Source organism: Chiroxiphia lanceolata, chromosome Z, assembly GCF_009829145.1.
Source record: "Chiroxiphia lanceolata isolate bChiLan1 chromosome Z, bChiLan1.pri, whole genome shotgun sequence".
In the NCBI taxonomy this organism is placed as follows: domain Eukaryota; kingdom Metazoa; phylum Chordata; class Aves; order Passeriformes; family Pipridae; genus Chiroxiphia; species Chiroxiphia lanceolata.
The window spans coordinates 67,987,481-68,003,918 of record NC_045671.1 but is presented as its reverse complement, the minus strand read 5'-3'; the positions used below and the strand labels follow the sequence as shown (position 1 = coordinate 68,003,918).

The following is a 16,438-nucleotide window of genomic DNA, read 5'->3' as shown; positions in this document are numbered from 1 at the left end:
TATGGATACGAAGTTGACCATAGGCCAGCAGTGCACCCTTGTAGCAAAGGTCATCTGCATCCTGAATTGCAACAGGAAGATCCACACAAGCAAGTAAAGAAAGGATCCTTTCTCTCTACTCAGCACTGGGGAGAAACACCTGGAGTTCTGGGCCCAGTGCTGGGCTCATCAGTACAAACAAGACATGGAATTGCTAGACAAAGGACTGGATTGTGTCTCAAGATTTGTTCTCTAAATAACCTGAAATGGCTCCCTAAACTGCTCATGGAGTTTGCAGACAACTGGGAGGCACAAGGCAATCAAGTCCCTGATGGTTCTGTGAAGAGCTCTATGGGAAACAGTTATTCATGGAGCACATTAAACTTTTAAACACCTTTCTGAATTCCCTCCTGTGCTTCTGCATGTGCAAAGAAGTATGTAAAAAACCCACTGTTTGAATGACATGACCTATAAACTGTTACCAGTCTTTTGGGAATACATGTTATAGTTGCATTTCATCCTTCTTTCCAGGATGCAATTGCTTAGAATGGTACAGCGAGGGAACCTGCAGCTAGGCTCTGGCCAGATTACCCATATGGCATCCCCAGGAAGCACAGATGCTCTCTCCTTTCTTAGGAGCTGTGCTGTCATGCCTGGTCTTAGCTGGTCAATCCTCCTGCTTTGCTTTGCATGCCAAGGTCCCTGAGCTATCAGGCAAGAGTCCAGCCCTTCCAGTTCCCCAGGCCAGATCAAAAAGTGGTCAGCTCCCTGACTGAGAATCCCTGGTGCTGGACACATTCTGGCTTGCTGTGCACAGTTAAGAATAAATAAAGAAATATTAACTAGAGGACAGGTGGAATAACATGGATTTTCATTAGATTTTCAGCAACAGTACCTCTCTTAATCAACTATTCCACCTCTGTTTCATACTGTTCCCTGGTACTCTTTTCATAATCTTCCAACTATTTTGTGGAGGGCAGCTGCTAGTTGTTTCCTAGGTGTTGCTCATCTCTTTTGGCAGAGACCTGAGCCTTACACATAAATTATTATTTTATTCATACAAGACTATTGGTACCTAAAGGACCTGTGGTTTTCAGGTGAAATATCATATTCTTCCTGTGTCAGTTTATACATATGCATGCCAACATGTCACTGAATTAGAAATTGTCTCTGTTTTTTTCTTCCCTTCTCAAAAACAGTTCTAGAATAATTTTCATGTACAATCCTTTTGCAAAACATAGTAAGTTACAATCACAGCGTATTCCTTGTCCATCACATTTTTACTTTTAAATATTTTGTTCTCCAATACTTCATAAAAGGTCTAAACTGCAGTAATACTGTGGTTGTGGCATTTATTCACTCCCCCTGTACCTTCTGGAGGAATTTCACTGCATCTATGTAACTTTTTTCTCTCTGCACTGTTACTTTGAAACTTTCCTTTGTTTTGGTTTATTTGGGTTTTTTTACAGTTTCCTAAAAGAAATTGAGTTAAGTTCTGGCCTTTTTTTAAAAAAAATAACAGTGTCATTATACTGTGAGGTATTGTTATATTTTATTATGCAATGATTGTATACAATTCTGTTATAATTGGAATACTTACAGAGAAAAAATCCATTAAAACCTATGGGTATCAAAGATGTAAATCCTAGAACTTCCAACTATTTTCCTAGCAACCTTCAGACTTCTCTGCCACAGCTCCTCTTCTATTATTTATTTTCTTTTTAGTTTGTCACTGTACTCTTACAGGGATTTTTAGCTATTGCTTTCAGGATCCAAATAGAATGATCACGGGAAGACATATGCACACACACCATATGCACTTATGAATTATGGGGGAAGTAACAGAAGTAGTATCAGAAAAAAAGCAGGTTATTTCATAGACAACTTCCTTGATATAAAGAATTGCAGAAGCAACAGCACTTACAAAATGTGGCATGTTCTAATGATTTGGTAGCTATAAGAAACACCTTATTTTGAATATTTTGCAGAGTTTTGAGAATGTAAAGCATGTCACTGCCACGTGTCATTTAATCCCCAGAGACACAGATTAGTCCCATCTGCTTTTGTTCTTATGTGCAGCATTGTTACTTTTATCTGTGGCTGCAAATGCATTATTCCTTTCAATGCCCTTTGATTTAAAACACATGCCATCACGCCTTCAGGGAAGACTACTCACACAAGAAACAATGGAATCACATCAGCTACCTCCACCCTGTGTGTATGTGTCTGTGTGTGTCTGTGTGTGTTTGCGTGTTGTGTATTTGAATATCTCTTTCATTTAAAACCTCTTTTTAATCTACTTCCCTTCTGGGTAATCTTTGACTCTAATCTTTGTTTCTTGCTATGCAGATTGTTTCTGCCTCTTCAACACAAAACTTATTAGATACCCAGAGGAATGTGAGAAATGACATGATTTCCTAGGCAAAAAGGACCTAATATTCCTGAAGCTGGTCATTTCTGTTCTTTCATAGCAGATAAAGAGCTCCCAGCAGTGATGGGTATTAAAAAGGTGTGCTAGGAAAGGTTTCATCTCAAAGACTCCAGTTAAATGGCAATATATTAAAAAGAGAATATAGGCCACTATATAACAAAAGATGGGATTGTATTTTTGGTCCTACTGGCTTGGTGTAGATGTTTTAAAGGCTGAGATATGTGTTTAAGGTGGAGAGATACACATTAAGGTATTAACAGTGGGATACCTCTCCAATGTATTATAGTTATCTAAACTGTCTCATTACTCAGGTCAGAAACATAACTGGCTACAGCCAGAAAAGTAAAAAAAAAAAAAAAAAAAAAAAAAAGTAGTTTTAGTGTAATGGTAGTTTACAGTAACTCTGTGCAGTAATTACTACATCACTAGATGAAGAGGGAACACAGGAGGAAGAAGTTGGAGTAGCGATGAAGAGAGGGACTCGCCTTGCAGAATGCTGTCTGAAGGTGACTCTTGTCAGCTATCCTGGTATTTGTGGAGAGGTGTAGTAGTGGAAGCCAAAGGAATTATGAAAGAACCATATGACAAAAGTGAAATACCAGTGATATGGTCATCAGCTTACTGGAGCGGGCTTCTGGGCTCCCTGCTCCCACTATCTCACAGAGCATCTCATGTCTCACAGAGAAAGCACTACAAACTCCATCAACTCATTGCCATCAATGAGGCAGCTATGGCAATATGCAAAGCATTCACAGATGGCTCTGAAAGGGTTAAGTCAATCTGCACCTCCCCATCAAAAACCCACTCTACACATGTGCAGAGCTCAGATCTGGAAAAGCCATAAGTGAACTGACAGATGCAATAATGTTTTCAGTGGAAACAGATAGGCAAGTCTGACTAACGTTGAGAAGACCATAGGTAGGAAGAGTCCTTTCTGCCTAAACCCGGTGCAGACAATAGCAGTGATAGAGCCTGCAATGACATTGTGGTTTAACCTCAGACTGCAACTTAGTACCATGCAGCTGCTTGCTCACAACCTCCCTTTCCCCAGTGGGATGGAGAGGAGAATTAGAAAAAAATTGCAATAATAACAATAATGAAAAATATTAGTAATAATAATGAAAATGGAGACAACAAAAAGAGAGAAATAAAACACAAGAAGGAGAAGTGACGCACAGTAGAATTGCTCACCACCCACTAATCAGTTCCCAGCCCGTCCCCAAGCAGCAACCGGCTCCTTATGGTCAGTTCCCACCAGTTTATATGCTCTGATACATTGACGTCTCAGGAAGAGGGAGAGAAGTCATTTTGCCTCAAGACATGAAGTGCGCAAAGATCCCAAGAGCTTTTCCTTAGCCAAAGCCATGCCTTTACCAGGTGAAAAAAGCTTGTTCTTTCTTTATAGTTCGAAGGTGAGGGGGGAATCTTGCCTCCGAACCATTGTCTCACTGTGCTGTAATGTTAATGGTGGTAATATTGTTTAACTTCTCTGGACAGTGCAGAGGACAGGCTGGAGTGGGCGTTATACAGACAGTAATATCGTGAAAATGAACCTCCCGGTGTGCTCAAAGATGTTGTAGCGATTCTTTCCCTTTTTCCTCCTGCAGTGCTCATCGGCCGGTTATGACCCCAGAGACGGCTAGTTTCCCGAACAATGAACTTTTGCCTTGCCAGTCTGCCACCTGCACTTGCACAGCAAAGCAGCAAAGGCACCGAGAATGCAATACACAAGGCTAGAGAAGTCTCTTCCTGCCTTTTTTCCCCTCATCACTCAAGCCTCAGCTGTTGCCCATGAACAAAGCGTGAGCTTTGCTGGCCGCAAGGCAAAGGCAAAGCACAAACACCCAAAGTGAGCATGGATCTCAGAAAGCAAAGGGAGTTCCAAGTTTGTCTTTACAATATCAGAAACTCGAAAGCTGGATGACATGAAACATGGTGTTAGAGCCCTGTGAAAGGGGTGAGGGTTAGCCTGATGAAAATTTTGACTGTACCATGAATGGCTGCTAAATTGTTCAGTGCTTAGTACATGAACTGGGAAATAAGGAGACACATTTTCCTAAATCTGAAATATTTTCTTGCTTGGGAAGCAAAACTTAAGTAAGATATGCATAGACAAGACTTAGCCCTGTTTTAAGCAGCATCAATAAGCTTTCACTAGGTCAGACTAAACTTTCTGCCTGTCTATGTGAAAGATGTTGTGCTGCCAACCAGCTGGTGATAGTTTGGAGGTTTTGGCAGCAGAATTGGCTGCTATCAAGAGATGTTTTTAAAGGAAAGGAAGTCTGAGGCTTTGGTGGTGGAGGTCTTCAAAGATAAAGTGAACTGTAAATAGGGGCACGAAAATTCTTGGCAGGAAGCCTGAATTTATTTCATGTTTAAGAGAAAAGCTGCTTCTAATACTGTCTTGATGAGTAAATGACTGGCTCTGAGCAAATTAGACTTGTGAGCAATCAAACAAGGTTTGTGGAGATCTGACAAAGGACACTTGAAATTTTAAGTGCTATGCTTTGTCTGATTCAGCCCAGATTTGCTTATGTGCATATAAAGTGGCTTAGCATGGTCTGTATCATAAAGTTTACGTATGTTTTGTTGTTGGTTTTTTTTTTCCTCCAACTCTAAAAGTAATAAGATCTCAATGACAGCTGAATGTTGGTTAGCCATGATCTGATTTTAGAATGCTAAATGCTATTGTCTTTTCCTCAGGTGTAGGGCTCAGGTCCTGGTTTTGTTGGGATCAGTGGGGATATGAAACATTTGTCTCTTCCTGTTGCACTCTGCCGGGCAAACCTGCATTGACTGAGTCACTCACCCTGACTAAGAGCAGAAATTAACTACAGTGAAAATGAAGTACTTCCAGACAATGATGATCTGGGGAGCATGATTTTGTCTGTCTTTACTTCATTGACTTAATGCTTTGGTAACTTCAGTCTAATGCTCCTGCATTATGTCAGTGCAGACTAAAAAAAAGTTAAAACAAAGCTGGTGCCCCATGAGTCCAGACGGAGCATGACTGTCATCTTGTGATACAGTAGCAGTGTTTGCAGGCGCAGGAGGCTTGGTTCTGAGGGAGACCACAACTAGCCTGTAAATCAGATAGTGACCATGTGGTCTCTGTGCTGCCCTCTTGTATTCCCCAGTGTAGACTTCCTGAGCCTGCTAAAGCATTTTGATCCAAAGGTAAAATGATTTGCCCATTTGGCAGAGACTTCCTCTGGAGAAGGATGTGTTCTCTCCTTACCTACAGACCTGTTTCCATTAGATCTATCCTTTCCCTACCCTCCTGCCCTATTTTTGACATCATCAGGCAACACATAAGTAGATCTGATGATGTCAAGAGTGCTGAACTGCTTGGGCTGAGATACTGATACCATAAATTTGAATTATAAAGTAAATGGAAACTGGTGACCCTAATATCTTTGCAAATTACATTAGAAGGCTTAGATCTTGAACAAAACACTACTGCAGAGAGTATGCTGCAAGATAGCTGTTTGGTTGTATAGCAAGAAAGCTATTTGGTTATATTAGAAAGGCAAATCTTTTGCTTAGAGCTCTTGGAGCTGCCCAGTTGCCTTTTATGAATTGTGTGTGAAGCCTGAACAAGAATGGGTCCAATTTAAAGTTGCTTCCCATTTGCCACTTGAAGCAGTGACAATTGCAAACTATCTAACAACTTTTTATTTAATTTGTGATTTCCTCTTCCTATTGCTGCAGCTGCTCAGTCTGGATTTCAGTTGCTGATTCAGTTGCTTTATAAAATGACACAATATTAAAGGGAAAGCACTCCATCATTTGTCATGACCTGCTCTGCCACTTTTATAGACCCTTCAAAAAAAGTACAAGATGGCTAAGAACTATGAAATGTACTTTCTGCACCTCCTACTATATGACCTCCTACTTTTTTTATTGACTCAGAGGTGATGAGGACACTAAGCAGCATCCTCCTCTACAGCCAGCCCGTGCTGAACATCAGTGAAACCCACTGCATGACACACAGTTAGATCTGTGTCATAAAGCCTCCCCAGGGCAGCATAAGACATACACTGACCCTGTGGAGTGAGTTGAGTGGAGGCCACTGAGACAACAGGGTGCTGGAGCACAGTATGGTCACGAGAGACAAGGAGATACACCTTTGGTCAGCTTGGAGATGAGAAAGTAAGGCAGAGTTCTCTTGGCTGCCTTCAGCTTCCATGAGAAAGGGCACCAGGATCCAGAAGCCAGGGTCTTCTGGAAGGTGCACAGGGACAGCACTGGTAAGATAAAATTGCATGATGGGGCATTGGCACCGTACTAGGGGAGTAACTTTTTTCCTCTCAAATAGTAACTATAGCAGACACCAGCTCCCAGACTGACTGTCCAGATAGTAACCTAATAGAGCTATCCCTGCTCTGAGAAGAAGGGTTGGATGGGGCTACCTCTGGAGGTCCCTTCCAGACAAATTATTCTGTCAGACCATGAATCTGTATAGATAAGACCCTCCCTCAACTCAGCTGACACAGACACATCTTTTCCAATTTAGAACTTAATTTTCTCTCTTGGCATGGTGCAGAACTAAGTGACCAGAGAGGCTTTTTCACATAACCACAGCTGAGCTTCAGGGAACACAGTGTGCAATCTTGTCAGCCCAATCTGCAAACTGACTTTAGGCTGTTTGAATTCTCAGGCTGAAATGAGACGTCTTCAAGCCTGCCTCTTTCTTCTAAGTAATTTTTCTGCTGAAATCTATGTTGCACTAAGGACAGAAATGAGGAATGTGGCTTCTTCTGCAACATTCTGGAATGCAATGAGTGCTGAAAATATCCATTTCTGAATGGTGATAAGGTTTGTAGACATCTATTTCAGCACTCTAGAGCAAAACCAATTCATAGCAAGGCAGGACAGAGGCACCTGCACCTTGCTATTGACATGTATAAGTACTCAGCCTGACTAGAGGTTCTCTTTCCGCTGCAATTTACCTACATAATTGCAAGCCCCCAGTGGAAAGACTCTTATTCCAAACACATCGTCTGGTTCTGGTCTCAGCCTTCTTATCAGCTGCTCTGCTCAATGTGGAAAGTACTTAATAAGCAAAACTCTTTCTTCAGGACTGTGTTCTAAAACAGCAATAAACTCCTGTCTACCTTTTTCATTCCCTGGGGTGATACTGACTGCCAGTCTCTACCTGTCTCAGTCAGATTTATTAGATTGTGCAGGATCTCTAGGCAATAGGCATCCTCAAACAACCGCGTCAAGAGTGACGCAATGAGTTTTGATCTACTTTAATCACACCCTAGAGCTGGAGAGACTTTATATCTCCCTCCTTGCTTGTAGCGCACAAATGAAATTGTATATGCTACCACCATCACTAACTCATGTTCTCCTCCACATGTCTTAGGAGAATAAACCAGAGAGAGCAAAAAGTGTCTTCAGGTCATGAATCCTGTGCCTGGAATGGAAACTCTGGCTCTGAGACCATCAGAAAGCCCTCTGAGTTAGAGCAAGGCTGAAGACTCCCAAGGCGCTACCTGGTGTCATCCCAAAGACCAGATGGGTGCCATTTTCTCATGCACTGTATCTGCTTCTAGATCTCTCCCCACATGCAGAGTGGTATACCAATATGTGCATATAACAGATACTGTTATATAGCATGTACTGGTGATTCAGGGCTCAGGTGCTTTTTCTGGACCTTCCCACTTTTTCCAGTGAGATTTGAGAGAAGTTAACACCCCGAGATTTAGCCCAGACCACTATCAGCAAATGTGCATAGAAATACCTCCAACTTTCCTGGAGCCTGGCGACTTCTCAGAAGCTTGGGCCAGCTCCACAGTTGCAGCTGTTCCTACAACAATGTAGATCAGCCTTAGAGCTGTGCCAGGGAACACACACAGAAAATTAGTGACTGAACATGAAGTCTGGTTCATCGAACTGAAACGCCAACCTCAAGAGGCAAGCATGTGCAGCAAGCTACTGTAGCACACAGTAACTCACAACAAATACAGGTTTGCCTAGGACTCTGCCTGCCTCCCTTAAATGTATTGACTCATATGGTACTAGTGCTCTTGATCACAGGGTAGTGTCACCTGTAAACATGCTTGTGCCATGACAAGTGCATTCCATCCTGTCTAACTCCACACATATGCGAGGCCTCAGCATGGTCTCAGCATTCAGAGTGAGCAGATCCCGGTGCATGAACCACCTAAATTATCAATGGCAAGATATTGTACTCTATGAAGGCACAGGAATCCTCACAGCTGTTCAACAGTACCTGTTTGGAGTCAACCAGTTTGTATAACACAAATCACTGCAGTTCCATCAGTCCTACACAGCTGAGGCCTGAAGTTTAGACTCTTTATATAGGTATTTAAGTAACACCCTTGCTTCTTCCTCTCTAACTAGTACACATTAGAGAGATTGTAGCTTGGCAGCAGAATCTGGCCTTCAGAGGCTTTCTTGCCAATGTTTCTGTTGCTGCAGAAATGGCACCTGCTTGCATGGAAGTGAACCAAGAAATTTGTGAGGATTTGCTCTTAGAGATCACCAGTTGTGTTCTGATGTGATCACTAGAGCTCATCTAAATCAGCAAAGCTGTGAGAAAGCATGAAATGAGCGTAGCATAGCAATTCAGCTCTGTATTGTGAGTTAGCCAAAGAAAAGCTGCTTTGCACCAGCTGGGTACGCGGAGTCAGGCCGAGTTACTTCATCATTTACATCTTTAAGCTGGTTAGCTCACTTGCAGTGCACGCTGGATGTGGTGGATTTGTCCCATACAGCTGAGCACTTATATTCCCACCAGACTGCAGAGGAAGGACTCTGTCCTCAGTTTGCCTTTGCCTTTGTTGGTCTTTCCAAAGCCATATGGCCAGAGTAAGACCCTGATGCCAAGCTGTAAAGAGCAAAGAAATTAAGAGGTCTGACTATGCTCCGTGTGGCATATGGGCACTGTAGTGGTCTCACTTAAAAAAAAAAAAAAAGAAAGAAAAAGTATATAAAAGCACAGTAATTAGAATGCATGGGTTGTCTGGAGTAGCAAAGTGCATGTTTAACTTCCGTGGGTGTTCAAACCCAGCAGGTGCCTGTGCCCAGATCTGAAGGTAGCACTCCTCAAAGAGCCAAGGTGCCCTTGTGGTCACTGCGACATGTTCTCGGAGAACTTCCTTGCAGGGTTGTCTGCACCCTGGCTCTCAGAGTGCGCTATGTTCAGAGAAAGGAGCAGGAATAGGTCTGATCCCTCCCTTCCAATCTTCCCCAGGGTTTTTAAGCCCCTCCATCCAAGGTTGTTACGTAGCTGCTAGGACGCACAGGGTCCTTCTATCCTCTGTGTGCTCTTTCAAGGATTCCCCCTGGCCTAAAAGGGATGTCTGGCTCTAAGAGATATCATCTGGGATCTAGGGAAGCTGAAAACCTGTTTCCTGGTTTTTCATATAGCCCATGTCCAAAGAAAGCACCACTAGTTCTTCAGGAAGGAGGGCTGCAATGACCTAACATGAATGACGTGACTACCTGCAGTGTAGCAAGTTGAAGTCAGGTTGAAGCAGAAAGTTGCAGAAAGAATTGGAAAAAAATGATTGAGTTCTTCATATGCTGTTTTTGTTTGGTATTTACCTACTTCTTGTCACAAATTTCCTGTTGAACAGCCCTACAGGAGTTTTCAGCAGCTGATGAATTATTATGAACTCTCTTGAAACAACTCAGCACTATGTGAGAGTGATGTTAGTTATGATGTATTTGCTGTGACTTCCATGTCAGTGCACTAGGAAATCTTGTAGGAGTTCATCTGGAGTTAGTGTTAAAATGCTCTGCTACTGATAACATGCTAAGATCATCGTGACTTTTCTCTCTTCTGCCTCAACCACTCAATTCCCAGGTCTTTCCTTTTCTTTTTTTCTTTTCCTTCCTCTTTTTTTTTTTTAATTTAAAAAAAAAAAATCCATGAAGCAGAGGTCAAATACAGACCAGCTTAATCAGAAATTCATTTTATCTGCTTTAGCAGTTGTCTGTAAAATTGCATACTTGTAAACTGTTGGCAAAAGCATCTAGCAAAAAATCCTCTGTATTATTTATAACAGCAGCTTGCCTTCATGTGCCACTCAGAGAAACTAAGCATCCTCCTAATGAATTAGCGATTACTCAATATTTAAAAGGTAGTATTTACATGATACACAACTTCTCGATTATAACTAGCTGCCATCACCTGCCTGTTAGTTCAGCTTCTCAAGTAGCACAGAAGTGTCTTAAGGATAGCAAGGTTCTTAATTCAGCAAGGTGGGGTAACATTTTTCTGCAATACCACTGCTACATTAGGCAGCTGAAATGTGGATCTGTAATAATGAAATGCACAGATGTTTTGCAGATTGAACTAATGAGGAATTATCTCTGTGACATGAATAGTCCAGTGCGACATCACATATATGTAAGTTTCCTGTGCTTCTGAAATAGGTGGACCACTATCTCTGCTGTAAAAAGACAATCCTGCTTTATGCATAAATTGTGAGAAACATGACATGGTCCTTCACACCCGGAATACTCAGTCTTAGGACTTACAGTTGCTGCAGACTTGTATGTTTCAGCTGTAAGGGAACAACAAAAGCACATTTTGTGTAGAATACCGAACATCTTTCAGGACTGTGGTTATTTCAACTTTCTCACATAAAAACATGTTATTGCTAGCCTTGTAATCCTCCATGTCTTGGAATAATCACACAGTTCTTATTTTTGTTTGTACCATGATGAAACTTCAAAAGACAGCTTGGTCAGAAGACTACAGAAACCCATTATTATTTGTGTTAGATGCTTCCAACTTATATCCATCACTGTGTGGAAGGTTTCTTACTAAACATACTAAAAGTGTGTTTAATAAAAACAAAGCAAAATACTAAATGTTTGTACTTATAGAGACATAAATCTTTCAAAATGATGCACAGAAAGTAAACATTTAAAAATTTTCTTCTGGTCATTTTTCTTTGTAGAACACCATTTCACTCTCACACCTACAGGGTTTATTACAGTCATCCTGCCCAGCGTGAAGTTACAATTTCCTGTTCTCAAAAAACACATGGATATGTTAGATTTTTTAAGAAAGCATAAATATATTTCCTTTGAAACATTTCAATCAATTTCTGAAAGTTAAAATTACTCACTTTTAATCTAAAAAAAAACCAACCAACCAACCAAACCAAAAAAAACCCTGAGCAAAACCCCACACCTTCTCCTTCTTAAAAAATGTGCCCAGCACTGTAAGGTCCACAAAGTTACCCAAACTGATTACAAAACTCAGTTAGACCAGCACAGAACTCTAACAAAGTTCAAAATACAAGCAGATACAAATCCTTCTGAAAATAAGAGTTGAGGTAGGATGTGACTAGCATTTAGGAAAAAAAATAAAAACAACAGCAGCAAACAAAACAAACCACAACAAAAAGAAGTAAAACACTGGACAACCAGAGATGAGCTTACCTTTAAAGAAAGAGAGGAACAAGGATGACCAGAGACATAGTGCAGAACAAACAAATCCCAAGCACTTTTCTGCGAGCATTGTCAAAATAGGCTGGCTATTCTTCCTGAGCAGAGGGTAAAGGAGGATGAGGTCTTGAAGACAGCCTGCAATGACTGACGGATTTGGCAATTACGGTAATAAGGCATCAAACCAGCTTCCCACCAGGGGAGAGAAGTGCATTTGCTCATGTGCTTCTCCAGTCCCCAGGAGCCAGATCAGCTGAGTGCTTGGTCACCAAATCCAAACAAAAAGGTTACATTCCTTTGGACTCACACTGCCAGACACACGGGCTCTTTCCTTGGTCAGGAGCGAATGCTATTGATCCCTGCACACAGCTGTGTATGTACTGCGAAAAGGGGGAGTGTGCTGCCTCGGAGATGCTTTTCACATCCCCACAGATTGTACCTAACTCGAGACAGCACGTCTGCAGTGCTTCCAGTGCTTGCACTCGAGTGCCTCTAGAGCTGTTTCCCAGAGAAATGAGTTTGTGTCCCTCTCTGCTCTCTCCCAGCTGCCAGGGCAACTGGCAGCAAGCACCTGTGGCATGGATCCTCTGCCACACACCTGCCCTTTCTCGCAGCAGAGGTGGTTGGGGAGATTCCATCATGCAAAAGATTGGAAAGACAAAAACAGCCAGTCTCCTGTCCTTTTTGATGCAGCTCTTCCTGCAATCACTTCCACCAGATGCAGGGAACTGCCCTGAGTGACCTCTTCCTCAGCTGCCCACTGCTACTGGCTCCCCACTGTAGGAATTCCCACACAACCTGGATCCCCTTCCTCCTCAATCCCCACAATTTTATTCACTAGCCAAAAAAAGCAAGGAAAGTCAAAGTCTTGAATAAATGATATTAATCATTTGGGCCTTTCTTTACTACTTTGAGTGCTCTGCACAATCACCCACTTCTCTTTCCCTGCAAAGGGGCAGGATTCGCACTTCCCTTGTTGAATTTCTGGGGCTCCTGCCTCGGCAGGGTACAACCTTGGGCTTCAGGGAGCAGCACCAAGTCCTGACTCCGGGCAGAAGGAGGGATTGGGTACTGCTTAGTGAGGCTGCACTGGGCAGTGCAGGCTGATAGGAGAGAAGGGTCCTGGGATGTGAGGCACAGGGTGTGCTGAGGAGGAGGAGGAGAGGCCTGGAGGGATGAGTGCTGGGACACTGGCTGGCCCTGGAGACCCCCGGATGGAAACATCTGCCCTGGGATCACTGGCAAAAATGTAAATCTCATTATCTTGTGAAAGGATCTGCCACCATCAACATCCCACCTCTTCTGGCCAGGATCTGCATCGATGCCCCCCCTCTCTCCCAAAAGTGATCCGAGGTGCCATAATGCCTAGGGCACAAGCCAGGAAATGGTGGCCAAAGCACCAGAAAAGGGGCAGAAAAGCAGCACAGCTGGGCAGAGCAACTCTACTGGCATTGTTAGTAATACTGAGAGGTTTTCTGCAGTTTTCATGCTCTCCTTTTCCTTTATTAAATGCTAAATAGACCTGGGGCCTAGGACCACAAGGGGCTGGTGTGGGTCTCAGCTGCAGCCCGGACCAGGTTTAGGTGGCTCCTGATGCACCCTCCGATGGTGGGATGGCTTCCTGGGGGTCTGGGAAGGGTCCTCACAGCTGCTGGTCCTCCTTTTTAGGGCTGGCTGAGGCCTCCCAGGTGAGCATTCACTGCCTCAGCTCCATGTGGAGGTCCCAGGCACAGCCTCCCCTGAGTTCTCCTGGGCCTCTTTTTGCTCCACACAGATGGAGGGGGAGAGGGAGGGGCAGAATGGGGACAGCTGGGAGCCCCACGAAGGGCTGGCCTGGGAGACCCCCTTTGGAAGCACAAGGGCTAGAGGCAGTAGCAGAGCTGTCCTCCCACCCCCCAGATGAAAGGCTGTTCCCCCAAAGGACTACCCGATGTTGGGCCTCCCCCCGAGCCCGTGTGTGATGGTGTCACTGAACTGCTGGGCAAAGCTCTTTGTGTGTGTGTGTCCTGCAGCAACTGGAACAGAGACCACTCATCCAGGCCAGAGTAATGCAGGCTGTGTGGGACGAGTTGCTGCTCTGCTGCTGCTTCCTAACATCCTCAGAGAGCTGCCCCAGCTCCTGACGCAGCCACGACAGCAGGTGATGGAGGATAGCTACGCAAACACAGAAGAGGGACACCCAGATGTGCTTGTGGGAGACACTCACTGGACTCCAGGGCAGTGGCCCCAAGGCTGATGGCAGGGCTATTGCAGGGCTGTGAAGACTGGGGGCAGCTGGGTGTCCAAGGAGCTCCTGCCCTCAGGTGGAACATATCCAATGGTGCCCCACGGGGTGGAATGACATGCTCCAAAAAGCTCTGTGGCCTTGCTCTCCATGTGCTGCAGTGGGCTGGGGGCAGCTGGGGATGTCGAGCTTCTTCGCTCCCTCTCAGTGATGCTCCAGCAGCGAATGTCATGCTAGAAAAGCAAGGCCACAATTGCTGTCTGGCCTTGGGAGGGATGGAAGGAATACCCAAGTCCCTCATGAAGGAAACTCTCCCAACTCCCCAGGGTGAGTTTTCTCCTTACAGATCACCTCTGCTGTCAGGAGAGCATCTCCTGAGTATCACCTTGTCTGCCTAAACTTAGGCAGGGCCTGGACATCATGCCTTGTGCACAAGGCTGTCCTCATGACAGGCTTGGAAACCACTTTTCCTCTCCCAGAGATGGAGAGTTCCACTTGGAAACAGAGGGGTTCAGGCTGAATGTCATCGCTCTTGCAAGAATGGCAAATGCATTTACATTATGGCTCCCTGCAGTCTCAAGATCTGGTGCTATAATTTCCCACTTTAAACCTGAAAATGCAGACAGCTGGAATCCAGGGGTTTTGCAGTCCAGCTGTTTTCTGCACTCCTCAGCTCTTAATCATATTCCAAAATTACACTACAAGTGAATTCTTGGAACTGCCTGGGTTGCTTTGTTCCACAGCCATTTAACCATGTCCTGTGGCAAAAATGAGCATGTCTTACTACCAAATATACACCCTGGAGTCTAGGAAATCATACTGGAAAATCACCGTTTCTGACTGTGGTCCTAGGAGGTAGTGGTGGACAGATACCTACGGATGCTTTTTGTATCACAGGCTTGGAGCAAGGGAAACTGAGGTCCAGCTCTAGTGCCAAGGAGTTGGGTTGTGAGCAGTGATGGGGACTGAGGATACCCCACAAACAAGTTTTCTCCCTCAGAAATCATGAGAAGGCACTGGCACTACAAGGCAGACCATGTAAGTTACTGCACTCCTGATCTGGAACCAGGCTCGTTGCTGGGCTCACTGCTCACATGGCCTGCAGGTGTGGTTCCCTGCTCACAGGCCTGACAAGGAAGGAAACAGCAAGAGCAAGATCATTGTGCAAGTCTGTGTGGCACTTCCTCTGTCTCTCTCCCATGTTCATCTGAGAGTGCTGCCACTGCAAAAGGCTTTCACAGGGATGATAAAATGAGGCCCTTTTGGCTGAGATCGTGCAGGAAGGATGCATACCTGCCCCTCAGCTCTGGGTTCATTGCTCAGCCTCCCTATCCTACAGAAGCAGGTAACATGAACACAGAAACCAAGGTTTTTCACCAAAGAGTTGCGATAGACATTTTCTTTCACTGCCATTTCCCACTGTGAAAAGCTGGGATGGACTAATGAAGGCTGGGGCTTACAGAGAAGGTCCATATCAAGGCTCTACCTACCAGTACAGGCAGTGTTCTGACCATGTGAAGTTATGTGACTTGTTCCTCCTCTTCTTGGGATTGCTTCTTCTGTTGATCACAGCACTACAACTCAGCAAGTTCGGAGCTGGGCATCCCTCCTCTATGGCTGGGTGTGCCTGCAGGTGGGCTACCTCTGCTCTTTCCACCACCTCTCCCAAAGCTTGCTGCTGAGTTTGCCCAGTCAGCCCTTCCAGCACTGGCTTGACTTCCAAGCCAAACTCCAGAACCTCAGGCTGGGAGCCAGCTCAGATAAAGGACAGTTGGCCACAGTCACACTTTACAGCTGAGCAAGGAGAAAAGAGGATAAAGAAAGCCCTTATTCTGCAGGTAGCACTGCAAAGTGCTTTGCCCCAGGATTAGTTTAAATAAGTCACAAGTGATCTGGAGAAGTCTCGGGCAAAGGTGTCAAGTGCTGGAGTGGATATGCTCTGCAGGGTTTCCCCATGCATGTCAAGCTGTGGAGACCACTCATTGGGTTCAGCTCCTCTCCAAGGAACGTGGATGGCAGAGCTGTGCTAAGATCCCTCTGATACACCAGGTCACACATGCAGAGGCCAAGCGACCTTCCTGGTGGGGCTGGGGATGCTGGAGGACAAGGCACTGCAGGATGTGAACACCTGGCTGGCTAAGCAGGGAGCTAGCTGGGGTGATCCCAATGCTGTTGGGTGCTGGGATGGGGAATCTGGGGAAGTGAGCTGTGGAGGGGTCCCCTCTGGTGCAAAGGGAGGCAGATGGTGGCAAGAGGGTCTGCATGAACTGGGGATCTTATGGTTCCTCATTCCTGCAGGCAGCAGAGGCCCCATGGGTGGGTGAGGTGGAAATGGAGCTGCACCTGAGTTCTGAGTACTCCAAAGGCAC

The 16,438-nt window shown here is 44.6% G+C and overlaps 1 protein-coding gene across 2 annotated transcripts in view; it reads right to left on the bottom strand.

Moving 5' to 3' along the window:
* The window catches only part of LOC116780991 (neuronal acetylcholine receptor subunit alpha-7-like), a 56,862-nt gene extending 42,668 nt beyond the window's left edge, over positions 1 to 14,194 (bottom strand). For both annotated transcript variants that reach the window (XM_032676479.1, XM_032676480.1), the window contains exon 1: positions 11,840 to 14,194. In XM_032676479.1, coding sequence (XP_032532370.1) covers positions 11,840 to 11,918 — 79 coding nt within the window. In that variant the 5' untranslated portion in view covers positions 11,919 to 14,194. The remainder of the gene's footprint in view (positions 1 to 11,839) is intronic.
* Between the last annotated feature and the right edge of the window lie 2,244 nt (positions 14,195 to 16,438).